Below are 15,000 nucleotides of genomic sequence, written 5' to 3'. Positions count from 1 at the left end.
GAGCGTACACCCGCTACCTCAAGCGACAACGCAACAGGGACAGAAAGAAAACTCCTCGCTTTCTCGGCGGTGACGCGGTGGGACTCTAGACGCGAACCGACGCGAACTCACATACTCCCGCTGAGAAACGGCATCGATCAGGAGAGCTGCTACGTTCGCGAACAAGAAGTTTCCGTCGTCGCTTTTTTTTTACTTTTTTATCCTTCCAATTTTGCGCCTCTCTCCTCCAGAGCAGAGCAGCCACAAAACTCATTAGGTGTAAACTGAGCTAAGGAAGACGCCACACAGAGAGAGGTACACAAGGACAGGCGTAGTCCTTGTGTACCTCTGTCCTTGTGTACCTCTCTCTATTATGTCGTCCTTAGCGCAGTTTACACCTTTTGACAATATGCACCATCTCGCCCAACAACAAGTCCTTCTAAACCACAAAACTCATCCACGCTTTTTTTGTTCTTTGCTTTGCCGCTGGCTCCGCGGGTGAAAGGTGGGAGAAGTGGTGGCTTTATTTTCGTGCCTTTTTTTTCTCTCTCTCTCTTTCCCTTCCTCCGTGGCGCGAATTCGCTTCGCTTACTTTTCTCTCCCTCTGGTCGCGCGAATGTCCCGCCGCACCCCGCCAAGACTGCCATGTTCCCTACCCAGTATCGCCAGCAGTGGTGGTCACCCCGAAAGTTGGTCGTCTTAACCGAACAGTTCGTGCAAGGGTGTTCGTCTTAAGCGGATTTTTTCAATCGGTCTATGGAAAACCAAACAAACGTTCCCACGTTGTTGGGCATAAGCAATAATTCGTCTTAACCGAGTTCGTCTTAACGGACGTTCACTGTGTATACATACAACTGAACCTCGTTATAACGAACACTGATATGGCGAATTATCTGTTATAGCGAACTAAATCCGAACTTTGGTTGCGCATGCTTCATTTCAATTACACTTATTATTTTATAACGAAACTGAAACCGTGAGAGCCGTGCGCAATATTTAACCAGTAGGCTGAGAACCTACCTGGAAAAATTCCCGGCGTCCGAAACTGCAGATGCAGAAAAGGCCCTTTTATTTGTAGACACTGTGAGAAACTTCATCCTGCTCAGTGTTGTGAATAGCCACCAGACGGAGATCACATCTTTCCTCGAAAAAAATAAGAGCGCAGGCATTCTTTGTCAAATGAACTTTGTCCTGTTGTAATTTCGCGTTTCATGTTCTGGTTCATTGAGCTTGAAATGCCACAAGGAGAAAGGTAAGGTTACCTACCTTGTTTCTAGTAGGCTCGAATCTTAAAATAATGCGTTTTTGTATCAAGGATTTTTGCGGGAACCAGATTTTCGATTGGTTTGAGCCGATTTTTAACTCTACTGTCACAATGAATATTGGTTTAACGAACTAAATTACTGTCCCGATGCCACCCGCAAGCGAGATGACAAGCCGTTCAGCGAGATGCCGAGTTGGGCACTAGTGTTCGTCAAAAAAATATATCTGAGGCACATTTCGCGCCGTATACAGCGTTTTGTAGCAGGTCTAAGCGGTCGTTCGCTGCTTGCGGAAGTTGCCTCCCTTAGTTGATCTCAAGAAAGGGGCACCTAATAAAATTCTGGTCAACAGGAATTATGCAAACATTTGCCCCATTTCCAGCTAACACAGATTGGTTTCCCTCCTGAATTCCCCGAAAAGAATAAAATCCCGTGGCCACACGGATTTTGCAGTGGAGCTGTTATAGGTTAACACCCCCGTTATTTTTTTTTGTTATATACTGAGAAAAGACGCTCGCCTCCTCCTGACTTCGGCACACCCTCTCCCTTCGACCACCTGTTCGCCTCCGGCGCTTCATATTTTGATACGAGATGCCATATATTGCACTTGAAATATATCTTTCCAGCAGTGCATTTGTATTTATAAGTGAAGCTTACTTTAAGGAAATCAGTGCAAGTTTGGTCTTTGCACAATGTCGCACAGTGGAACCCACTCGTGTCGCACAGTGAAACCTACTCATAATTGTTTAAAAAAGACTGCAATTGGCGCGAACATGGTTGAAGGAGATTACCAACGACGATCGGGCCGCAGCGGCAAGCATGTACGCGCGATGCCTGTCGGGACCCCGAATACCGCGGGGCGGAAAAAACGCAACACTTGGCGTGGCTACAATCCCGCTCAACGCTTCCCCGGTGCGACGGCGCGGTTTGAGCGGGAGTTTGTGGCCACCCAACAACCACCTCCGCTAGTCACCCACCTTCACAGACTGGAGTGGCATTGAATTTTCCTTGTGAGGCGCACAATAACAAACCTTTATGATTATTTACGCTAGGAACGAACCTAGGAAGTAATTATACCTCGGAAGTAATTTAGCTAGGAACGAACGAACACTACTTGAGTGAAGAAATACCTGATCGAATGACATCCTCCCGCGGAAACAGCTTTTGATTAACAATGCTGCACGTTTCTCATTTATGACTATGATGGTGCCATGGACAAAAATGGCATGCAGCTGCGTGTCTCCTGGGCCGGGCCACATCACATAGTCTGAACGATGGTAACGAGCAGAGCTGACAACATACTTTTCGGATGCTGTCGAGGACAACCCTTCTTGACCACCTCCTCATCATCAGGGGGGAGCTTGTTTGATTTCGACCTCATGGAGCGCGGACCCGGACATGTGGGTTGCGAATGTTCTCTCTCTCTCTCTCTCTCTCTCTCTCTCTCTCTCTCTCTCTCTCTCTCTCTCTCTCTCTCTCTCTCTCTCTCTCTCTCTCTCTCTCTCTCTCTCTCTCTCTCTCTCTCTCTCTCTCTGCATGCTTTCGTGGCGTGTGGTGCCATCATCCCCGCTTTGCACTTGCTTGCGGGGATTTCCCAGCACTACAAACAACGCATGAATTTAATTGTTACAGAACACTACCGCTGCGCATGTCCCTGCACACACACGTGCACACAAAATCTTAAGTATGATTTCCGCGAAGAGCATATGATCCCACGTATAAACGCATAAAAAGTGCGGAGGCCAAAATTGGCGCGAAAGCGCCGTAACACAAAACAAACGCAAGTGCGTGATAAAAAACGTGCAAGCTTGCTAATGCATCTCCGGAGTACCGCATGCAGTGTCAACGCCTTCTTGTAAAGAATTCTTTATCTCGGTGCCTAACGTCCCAAAAAAATCAACTTGAGAAAATCCGGGACTCGGTAACTATGTCAGTATGTAGCTGGGCCTTCTCATCTAGTGAGTGTAGTCTAGTCTGTAGACCGGGGCAGCTTGAGCGCGGCCGTGTTGTCGGTATGTGAATAGAGAAGTAGGACGGCGCTCCCCGAAAGCCGTTTGGCTGCACTTCACCGGAGCAGTGCGGGAAAGCTCGCTTCTGCAAGCGGCGACATGTCTTCGAACTTCGTAATAGTACTTCGAAAACTTATTCGAAATTTTGTGATAGTGCTATTCGATTTGGGAGTGCCTGCCGAGTGCTCCCCAACCCATACCTATTCTGCGCCGGATTTTTCTCTCGTGGTTGGGGATCTGTCCGTGGTAGTTATATTCTTTTACTTCTTCTATCGTTTCGTTTACTAAGCTGAAGGGGACGTTTTTGGTGTGCTTATTCCTCATCGCTTTAGATTTATTCATATTTATTTTTAGCCCCACGGCCGCGCTTTAATTGTAGTTTCTCATATTGTTTGCATGTGTTCTGCAGTCTCACTCAGCAAGACAATGTCGTCCGCGAATCTCAAATGCCTCAAATAAGTATTCCCCGTTATGTTTTTCCAGTCTAGCTTTCTAAATACCCCCACAGGCATGCTGTGATTAGTTTTGGAGATATGGTATCTCCCTGTCTTACTCCCTTTCGGATCGGAAATTTATCGCTTTGTTTGTGGAGGGTTATCGCCCGTGCATTAATCCTAGCGTATACATATATATGTCTTCGAGAATTCTTATGTAGGTTTCCTCTATTCCCTGGTCTTTTAGTCATTCTAGCACAGCTGCGAATCAAACGCTTCATTTCTCATAATCTATAAATGCCATGCAAAGGGGTTTCGTGTACTTGGCGGATTTTACTATAGCTTGATCGACGACATGGATGTGATCAATGGTCGATGAGTACCCTATCCTAAACCCAGCCTGCTCTCTGAATTGTTGGGAATCTAGGCTGTCACCTTATGCGGCTAGCTTTAACCAATGGTAAGCTGCTTGTAAACAACTGAGATTAGGCTCTGTAATTCTTGAGATCCTTGGAATATCCCTTCTTATAAATCGAATAATGTTGGTGTTTTCGAGGCTATGGTGCACTTTTTGAGTATTTCGTCGAACGCACTTTCGTCGAAGGCGCGCTTCTGGAGATCGGCGGCTGCAAAGCGCCGCAAAGCCATGCCTCCGCGTTGACGTCACATGTCAAACGTACACCGCGCTTTATCAGCGAGGAGGCGCGCGCTCGCGCAGCTCCGCTCTAGCCCGGCGGCGTTAAAGCGCGGCGTACGTTTGACGTGTGACGTCAACACGGAGGCATGGCTTTGCGGCGCTTTGCAGCCGCCGATCTCCAGAAGTTCTCAGCTCATAGTTGAGCGAGCAATTACACTTTCGCAAACCTAACGCTAGATATCGGTTTGACTGATGGTCCTCTACAATTTTCACATTGCAATCACACGCCTAACTGCAATAAATAAAAAATAGGTACTAATTAAATGTAACCGTAAAAATCAATTGGAACTCGTTTGATTGCGTCCGCCACTGCTCCTGATCACTTCACGCAAGAAAAACAATTTTCCCCCCAAAAGCCTTTTTTTTTTTAATTACTTAAAGGTTTCCCTGAAGCACCCTGTATTTAATCTCGGCCCTAATACGAGCATCTTAATTTATCGGTATGATCCTACCACCCTTTTCATGCTCCTTATCTAGCTGTGTATGTTAATTTCTTTCTACCATATACCACAACTTTCACACGCATACTATATCTCTAAGAATCTGTACACAACTGAAGGAGGACAAATATTTTATTAGCTAAATATCAGAATTAATGAGATGAATTAAAAAAATAAAAGGAGGCAGAGTATTTCAAATGCATAGATCACGCATGTACGGTGAACTCTCATGAGAGAGAGAACAGCAATGATGGCGAAGCCCTTGAATAAAATATGTGATATTTGCTTGCAGCTTGCTCGAACGTCACTTACTATCCTGACCAGTACGCGATGAGTTTCACCATCTCCATTGATGACAACGTTGTCCTTAACCGGACAGTGTCAGGTGAGCATTAGCAAACCTTTAGAGTGTAGCACAACTGATTTTCTCTGCACATTTTTTTCTGTAAGCATAGAACGCAGAAGTCATAAGACCTGCCATCTTATGACTTTAACGGTATTGACAAGCCAGGAAAGGAAGTTTGTGTTGCCTTTCCTGCCAAACTGACTTGCGAGGAACTTGCCCTTAACAGGATAAAAAAATATACAGTCGAGTCCACTTATAACAATACCGGTTTTAACAATATATCGGATATAACAATGGACAGCCGCGGCACCGTCAGCTTTTCATTGTATTCTATGGCAAAATAAACCGCTTATAACAATGCTGTCATGATGCAATATCGGTTATAACAATTAAATGTGGGCACTGGAACCAACCCTGAACGAAGCAAAAATGCAAAATGACCGAACTTTGGTCGTCGGTGAACGGTGGTGATGGAGACGCGTCGGGACTTGAGGAGTTTTTGCACGCCGACGACGCAGTAGCAACAAATGAGGACCTCACCAACGAGGCGATCGTCGCTGCGGTCACCGGCGCGGAAGACGACAGCAGTGACGACGAGGAGGAACCGGAACCCATGCAGGTTGTGTCGCATCAGGAAGCGTTGCAAATGATCGACTCCCTGCGCGATTTTGTGTTTGCTAAAAACCTTCCGCTCGGCCACGCGCAGCAGTTGGACGCTTTGCAAAAAGATGTCAATAAGATGGCCAGTAAGCAGTCGAAGCTGACTGCTTACGGTTTTCTACCTGCTAAAAAGTGAAAAGTTTAAGCAACTTCCCCCTCAATAAGTGCTCTTGTTTATCATGTTCCCCTCATTAAATGCTCTTGTTTGTCACGTTTTCTTTGTTATTTTCGGCATAACCCGCTTATAACAATAATCGGTTATAACAATGATATTTTCATGGCACCTCAATATTGTTATAAGTGGACTCGACTGTATATACTGAGCGTGGCAATCCAGCAGTTCCGTAGCATCAAGAGTGAATGTGAGAAACTTTCAACTTGAACCCATAGACCCTGTGCGCGATTACAAAAGGGCCCAGAGGAGTGTAGTTAAAATAGCGACAGAAGACGTGGCTGCACTTGTTGTGCAAAGGAGAATTGGGGATTTTGCCTTTTGATCTCCCTCTGCTGTTGTAACCTCGCACATTGTTTTGTCAGGAATAATTGGCAGTCTCGTACCAGTGTGTTTTCTTTCTTGTGTTCCAGCACAGCTTCGAGCATCATTTGTACACACCGCACTTTACAAATCTAGCAGCTGTAGACAAAAAAAAATGTTTTTCACGCATTTTTCACCTCATGATGTTTCAACCAAATGCCTCAGATGCCCCAACACTACATTGCCATTGAGCCTTTAAGACATCCATGTACTCAAAGTAAATTTGGGCCATGCACATGTGGCCCAAGCATGTAGAGGGCTTTGGAGAAGCAGTTCATATAATTAAATTGTGGCTAATTTTAGAAGATGAAGTGCCATAAAATACGTTCAAATTAGTGAACTCGGTTAATTTCTTTTTTCGCTCATACATCTCACGAATTTCTTAATGCCTACTACAATAACTTGAGGGGCCTTAGTTGGTACCATATGGTTCCGAAGAAATCATTGCTTTACTTCAGGTTCCCTATAGCCGCAGACAACCTCAGTATTGGCAAAGAAAAACCCATTTTAGGTCCACCTCAACATATTCAGCTGCGTAACTATTATAGTATCGGTAAAAATAAGGCAAACATTCGGGCGCCCAATCAGCACGTCTAAGTAGCAAACTGCTCAGTCCCGGAGGTTTCGCGTAGGACGCAGCACTAGGAAATGTGCCGTCGTTTGATCAGGTGGAATGCACGTAGAACTCAGATGCTGACAGTTGTGCAAGCGAGGTTAGTGCGAAGCAAGGCTCTTGATCAGGGTCGTTTCATGCAGGACGCAACCCTCCGGCGATCTGCTGGCCGGAGCAACTGGTGCAGCTGTGTGTACACTTCTACAACATGACCTACCACAGGACAGAAGTGGACGGCTGCGTGCGCTTGGAGGGCGTCATTGCCCGCGAAGTCATCGTCAGCTACGACCTCGGCTGCTACGTGCTCGATGACGACGCCGTGAAGACACGGCTCAAGGGCCTCCGGAAACTGCTCCTCGATGCCATTCGTCGCACCCCACTCCCAGGGAACAGGCCTAATCGGATTACCACCCTGGAAAATGCCTTCGACAATGCCCTCGCTGGGAGGGAATCTAACAGATGATGCTCCTTCCCACGATTCCCGTTTTAAATGTTCAGTTAGCGCCTGCATTGGGTGACCGCAAGGTCTTGGTTCTTGGCTGCACGGTTGCCCGTACTTTGACGGGAGAAATGTCCAAGTGTGAATGCGCCGAAATGCCAGCCCGTTCAGGAAGCATTTTGCCACGGCGTGTCATATAGATTGTATGTTCTGCAAAGTAAAGCTGTTTATGTTACAAGATTTACAAGAGGCTTTACAACACTACACCAGTCGATCCCCCCATTTATTTATTTATCCCTAGGCCTAAACAACAAAAACTACCCCTCGAAGGTATGACTTAAAGGGGCACTGAAGTGAATTTGTCAAGCTCCCGTTTTTACTTGCACTGCGTAGACTGGCTCAAATTAACACACTTTTTATCGTTTATCCGGTTGGCAAGTTGGTAATTATTTTATAAAGCTCGAAAGAAGAAAAACTACCATACGCGGTCTGCGGCGGCCGCACCAACTAAACGCTGTGACGACGGGAGGAGGTGCACCGTGATTGGACGATGCCCACGATTAGCATTCAAACAAGTTTCGGTTTCGGTTCTGTAAAACAACATGCTTGACATCCGACGTTATCTGATGGGCATTCTCGATATCTCAGTAATCGTCATACCGCGCTTCTGCCATGTTGTCGGCTGTAAAATGCCTAAGATAAGCCTCCCAGGACGGCTTGGAATCGTAGCAATCACTAGCCGAGGCCTACGCAGTGGATGAACGCCCTCCGCGTCACTGCAGACACTGAAATGCCATGCGCTTTTCCTCCATTTTTGGAGCTTGCCTCACTCATGCCTGTATCGTAAAAAGCGTGTTCGCACCAGTGTCAGTCTGCGCGCGTTCTGCGAACTCGCTCGTGGAGCAGTGAACGTTACGGCCCAAAAATGGTGAACTCAGTATAGAAAATATCGGCCGAAAACGGAAAAAATCAGCTTACAAAAAAAAAAGTACCCTCGGGTATTCGAACTTGTGACTTGCAAAATAACATACCTAGCGCTCGAGACCACTCGGCCACGGGCCTTTTTTTTTATTTATTGCCTGCTTTGGCACATACAGAACACAGACATTCATTCACAGACAGCCGTCAACCTGACTTTGGTTGACGTCATGTGTTCAAAAGTCCCTTAGGTGTACCAACGATTCCATGTCTGCAAGACATTCAGGCGGATTCGACACATATTTTTGATTTTCCACGTATTCACTCATTGCCTCTCTAAAATACTATCTCGCGCTTCGCGCATCGATGTCAGAGTACCTTGCGGCCATTCTTGCTTTCCAAATAGAGCTCAATCCAACAAGCATGATCAGGTCGTAAGGCATACCATCCTCGCTTTCAACAGGCAAGTACCGTATGCCTTGGGCATCCACAGGCAGATCCTTTTTCAGAGTTCGTTGGAGCACATCCCACAGGAACACAGCACCCCAACAATCGATGAATACATGCTCAATAGTTTCAGCTTTTTTGCATATGATACAGTCAATTCCCCATGGAACGAACAAGTCTTTTTCTGCCACCCACGTCTTAACAGAGAGGGTTCCAGTATGCAGTTTGAAGAAAAAAGTATTTACGCTAGGGGGTACCTGCATATGTTTAACTCTTTTAAGCACATCTTTACCCCTACCTACTCTATAAATCAACCGGTACATTGGTTCAGGGAGGACTACATCACGCACGTCTTTATACAACTTTTTCCTATTTACTTGACACAAGTATTCCCAAGAAAATCGAACAGCCAAGAAACGGCATGACAGTACAACTTCTCTCATAAAACCATGTAGGCCGCCAGGTATAACATTGGACGTGACTATAATATCCGGTAACGCTCTACCCAAGCGCAATTGACAGATAGTTCTTAACGTTGGGTCCTTCACATCGCGGAGAAACAAGAAATGGTTTACAATTTGACGTACAAACAAGTGTGCTAGTCCCAAACCTCCGTCCCTGACCCTACGAAACAGGTTTGTCCGGCTTGTCCGTTCCCAGTTTGACCCCCATATAAACACAGCGAATACACGATGCAGTCTTTGAACATTTGCTCGGGAACAGTGAAGAACCTGAAGGACATACCACAGTCTGCTTACAAAAAATAAGTTGCACACAGTCGTTCTTGAAAATATTGATAAGCTCCACCCTTTCCACTTTTCTGCCCTTTCTTTCATTACTTCGGCTTCCTTCCTCCAATACGGATCGCTGTCTTTATAAAACTCCAAAGGCACACCTAAGTACTTTGCCGGTGTGCTGACCCAATTCATGTTAGCGAAGATGCTAGGGGTTGATGGCCAGTTTCCATGCCAAAACCCCAGGAATTTTTTCCAGTTTACGGCACTCCCATTCGCCTCACAGGATCGTTTGACGATTTCCACTACCGCATTGATGCTTTCGACATCTGAACAAAAAACAGCAATATCGTCCGCATAGCCTAAGAGTTTAACTTCTGCCCCATGCAGCCGAAATCCGTGTACGCTGTCGCTGCGTATAATGCTTGAACAAAGTGATTCAATGTACAAACAAAAAAGTAACGGGCTAAGTGGGCATCCCTGGCGTACAGAGCGCTGTACTTCTATGCTTTCTCCCACAACCTTATTTACTATTAACCGCGTCTTGCAACACCTGTACGTCATGGCCACACCTTCCCGAATAACAGAGCCAACATTCACATAGTCTAAAATGCACAGCAATATTTCATGGGGAACTCTGTCGAATGCTTTTTCTAAGTCTAGTTGAAGCATCGCTACGTTGGTTCCTGTTGCAGCATTCCAACACACAACGGGCTGTGTGGATATTCGTGGAGATTGTGCGTCCCCTAATACCACACGTTTGGTGTGGTCCCACAAGTTCTGTCATTACTGTTTGGAGCCTTTTAGCTAGTATCTTCATGAATATTTTATAGTCAACATTGGTTAAACTGATTGGCCTATATGATGTGGACTGACGCAGCATTGCGGGGTCCTCGGTTTTAGGAATAAGAACTGTGTGTGAAACGGTAAAAGACGTTGGCACAACATTAACATCGTAAGCCCCATTGTACACATCTGTCAAAATTGGCGCTAATTCATTTCTTAATGCCTTGTAAAAGTCTGCACTGAGGCAGTCAGGCCCAGGTGACTTTCCAGGGTTCAGATCTTTAATTGCATTCGTAACCTCCTCTATTGAAATTGGGAGTTCTAACAGTTCGTTTGTTTCATCCCTAAGTCTGGGCAAAAGATGAAGGTAATCATTTTTGAAGCGCTCAACATCAACTGGGCTATATGCGAACAATTTTTTGTAGTGTTGGAGAAAGCAGTTTTCTATTTCGTATTTATCACTTGTAACAACACCTTGCCATTCAACTTCAGCAATGTGATTTCGACGCGCATGCCACTTTTCGGTGCCAAGCGCTCTTTTTGTCGGCGCTTCATCGGCGATAATTCTTTCGGCCCTTGCCCGTACCATCGCTCCGCGATAGCGCTCAGTCTCGAGTGCATCTAGCTTCTGTTTCACTGTTCATATCTCGGCCGTGAACTCGCCTGGCATTCGGCACTCTTCCCGCGTTAAGTGTAAACTGGTTATACATTATATACCTTATATCTCCGCCGTCGACAGCGCTGGCCCGTGGCCGAGTTCTCGCGCAAAATAGAAAGAAACTATTAAGTGCGATGCACTTTATAAGCGACCCTGAATCCGCCGTCCGCATTGCTCCTCCTCCTCTCCCCTAGCAACGGCGCGAGGAGCGGAGAGGAGCGTCTGTAGCAACGGCGCAGCGACGTCACACCTCACGTGACCCGCGCGCGCTCCGCCTCCCGCGCCGGCTCCCGCACCGCTCCTCGCGCCGTGACGTCACACTCCCACGTGACCGCGCGCTGGCGCCTTTGCGTCTGCTCCCCCTCTCCTCGCGCCGTGACGTCACATGCTCTGCAGCTGGCGCGCCTCTCCCCCCGTTAGGTTTGCACTCACCCTCGGCGCGCGCCTCTCCCCTCGCCTGACAGCTCCCCCTCGCCGGTACTGCGCCTCTCAAGGCGATGGCAGAATTACTACGCCGTGTACTCTCGGCGCAAGAAATGCATTCGCACTTCCTCACGATTCCCTTCGGGGAGGTGGGGGCAATTTTTTTTGCGCGAGAACTCGGCCACGGGCCAGCGCTGTCGACGGCGGAGATATAAGGTATATAGTGCATAACCAGTTTACACTTTTATTTAGTTTTAGCGATTTAAGTAGCTTAGGTGACTATAGCGCTCGTGCAGTATCCCCCACGTCTATAGCAATTGCATTTCTTAGACGGAAAAGCGTTCGCAGATGTGTGGTCGTGCTGCTGACCGCTGTGCTTGTTCACCCAGCGCAAGAAAGTGCTTCTTGCTCCGATTTTATTTCCTTAGTACCGATATTGGCTTCGCCGACTTCTCCCGCCTTCAAGTGGCCTTAGATTACCAGTCAGCGTATCAGCGTACCAGTCAGCGAAGCCGCATGTGCGCTTGTGCACCGCTTGTGTGGAGCGACTTGAACTTGGAGCTTGATACAGTGTACAAACTAACAAACTAAAGAAACGCACATCCTTCCATTCACAAACGTGTCGTGGCTTAGTTTCAACTGAGAGAACGAATTGCGACGACCCGTCGGCGGCCGGCGGACTAAACGCTCTACCATAAACGCTGGGCCGACTGACTCTGTCGGAAGGTCGGCGAGCCGTGCAGTAGCGCAGTCAAGCCAAGTCATCTCCTCCTGACGTCACACGAAAACGCCACAGAAAATGGGCGAGGATGCAGAGAGGAGGACGGCATTTTCGAATTGATTTTTGTACTAAATAAATTCACGTAAACGCACTCAGAGTGGTCGAAACATGGCCTGTGGACTCCGGACTAAAATTTGCGCTAGTGATCTCGCAATGTTTACAAATCACTTCAGTGTCCCTTTAATCAGTTACAGGTTGTGTGCAATTAAGTGCACTGACCGGCAGTACAGCAGCTAAACATAACATATATAATAATACAATGCTGTAACTATAATGCATTTTACATGTATTCAAATATTATTTTCGTTAGATGTAGGGGCGATTCCACATCGAGCTTGAGAAGCCGCCGTGCAGTGAACAGAGGGCGACACTGAGCCGCGACACCCAGCGCCGCAATTGGGGTAAAAGAAGAATACTGGGTTGGCTACCGCTCGCCAGCGTGCTCGGGTTTCAGTAGCGCTCCTGCTTGGTGGCAGCGGATGAAATGTAGTACAGGCAATTTTTAAGTTTTAGAATAATTAAACATGCTACAGTAATTATACCGCACCGGGCTAGGAATAGACTGAAGGATTGAACTGTTGACTACGCGTACGGAGGAGGGGGGCAAGCCAGAACGCAGGTGGAGCATTTCGTGCGCATGTTTTCACGTTTCCACACAGTTTTTTCAGTGAATTTGTGTTTCTGCTAGAAAGCACAAATTAATTAGCTGTTCACAGCATTGGAACGAAGCCGTTTAGTTGGCATACTTGAAATCGCGGACCGCGCGTGGTTTCGCGAGGACGGTGCTCCGTCTCACAGGATCGATTGTTTGGGTGTAGTGCGGTCTGTACGCTGCGCTACGTGCTAGTAGCATTGACTTCAAAGCAAGTATAATTACCTTAAATACGCGGTCTCCAATGTGGATCAGGCGAGTGGGAAGCATCGTGAACTGCGCACCAACTGCCGGAGATTTTCGACTGATTGATTCATTGTGCGGTTCAACGCGCCGACGCCTGACAGGCGATGAGGCGCGCCGTAGTGGAGGGATCGGGATTAATTTTGACCACCTCGGGATCTTTAACGTGCGCCGAAATCTCGAACACTCGGGCGTTTTCGTTTTTCGCCTCTATCAGAAAGCGACCGCTGCGGCCGGGAAATGAACCTGACGAGGATTTTTAATTTCACGGCTTGAATTATCGTCAAACATTCCCAGAATGCGTCCTGCTCCTCGCCCCTGCAGTTCGTTTCCGCTGGTGCCAGTTCTTCCCACCCTGAGATCACGGAGCGAACACGTTTTCTTGCTCCGCGCACGAGGTCAAGCAGTGTCGCCTCAGGAGCGAAAGGGGCGAGGGAAGACTTCAACCTCTGTGACTTCCGTCTCCTTTTCCGTGAATACACCCACAACACACGAGTTTCGCTGCAAGCTCGCCAGGAAATACCCGTGAACGATTTATTACTATCTCTTCCTTTTTAAAGGGTAAGCAGGGCCTCCAAATATTAGAATTATCATAAACTCCATTTATTTTTTATTGTTCTATGAAGTTGCTGTCGTGATTGAGCCCTGTTAAAACGACTTTGTTTTATTGAACAGCATCTATTTGCAGGGCAAAAATTCCACATGCGTTGCTTTTAACGCAGGTATTTCGACTTTTTGACAGCTTTTTTTTTTTAGATGCGACTGCATCTCATTCACTCGCCTTGTCCCTCCATACGGCGTTGTTGTCCGTCCACACCCCTCCCCCTACACTATAAAAAAATAATAGTTAGCAGCGCCCGGTTTCGATCCCACGACCCTGTGGGCGGAACGCGAGGTACATGGTACTCTTTCCACTGCGCCACAAAACCGAGACAGGATCAAATGCTACGAACGCGCCTTATATCCTTGACTCATTCATACTACGTCAAGATGCTACTGATACAACGCATGATGGGGCAATGATTAACACTTGCAATAAAAGAAAAGAAGCTCCCACTTACAGCAACAATCATGGAGTAAAGGTCGTTGCGACAGCGAAGCCCCAAGCATACCACTTAGAGAGATTGACCAATAAAACATAATAATAATCATAAAACATAATAATCATACGCGTACCCCGACACGTTTCACGCGATTTCAGAATCAATCCAACGGAAACACCAAGTGAACCCCACGATGCGTCGCACCTACACAGGGTTCCCCTCGCGGGGAGGTGGGCGCAATTTTTGAAACAAATGGCGCTACTTTGTGTAAAAACAATCATATATTTCCAAGCAATGGGTGAGATGTTGCAGCCATCAATTAGTTCTCTTACAATTAAAATACGGCTGAGTGTTACGTGCCGCATGAGCTTTCATATAAAGGCCGCGGAAGACGCATGCATGATGCAGAGAAACCAACCTTCATGCAAATACTGCCAATGCGCGCGGTATTCGCTAAGAGGAGAAATTTACTGTAAGTTCCTGAGTATTAACAGCTGGCAAACCGATATACTTTACTTTGACAGCAGCATGTAATCTGCTTGGCAGTCATCGCAGTTGCATTTTATAAAAATTTCACGGAAACGTGCCGCCTATGAGGCTGCGACCAGCCCTCCCAACTCGGACGACTCAGGGCAGCGAATGCGGTAGCTTTCCTTCTGCGCTGTTTCTTCTAAAGCCTCTCGGTCGATAACACTCCATCCTGTCGCCGTTGCAGCGTATTCCGCAAACTTAAGCGCACCTAACCAGACGCCTTTCGCAAGGGCGCGTGCACAGTGCCTAAAGCAGGCGGCCGGCCAGGACGGTGCGGCTCGGCCTACCCTGGCCTACCTAGTGTTGCGCGCAGGCGCGGTAGATGGCGCTGCGCTCGCTCGGAAAACTTGACTGCACGGAGGTGACAACC

General features: G+C 47.2%; 1 protein-coding gene across 1 annotated transcript in view; it reads left to right on the top strand.

Moving 5' to 3' along the window:
- Window positions 1-7,654, top strand: part of LOC144154795 (uncharacterized) — a gene marked incomplete at its 5' end in the record, with an annotated part of 9,326 nt that extends 1,672 nt beyond the window's left edge. The window contains 2 exon segments of the mRNA XM_077685896.1: window positions 5,114-5,206; window positions 7,119-7,654. Of these exon segments, the coding sequence (XP_077542022.1) occupies window positions 5,114-5,206; window positions 7,119-7,438 (413 nt within the window).
- Between the last annotated feature and the right edge of the window lie 7,346 nt (window positions 7,655-15,000).

This window comes from Haemaphysalis longicornis, unplaced genomic scaffold, assembly GCF_048455015.1.
Source record: "Haemaphysalis longicornis isolate Haplotype H1 unplaced genomic scaffold, Haemaphysalis longicornis Haplotype H1 scaffold_928, whole genome shotgun sequence".
Classification (NCBI taxonomy): domain Eukaryota; kingdom Metazoa; phylum Arthropoda; class Arachnida; order Ixodida; family Ixodidae; genus Haemaphysalis; species Haemaphysalis longicornis.
The sequence above is the reverse complement of the archived record's forward strand: the minus strand, read 5'-3'. Positions and strand labels throughout refer to the sequence as shown.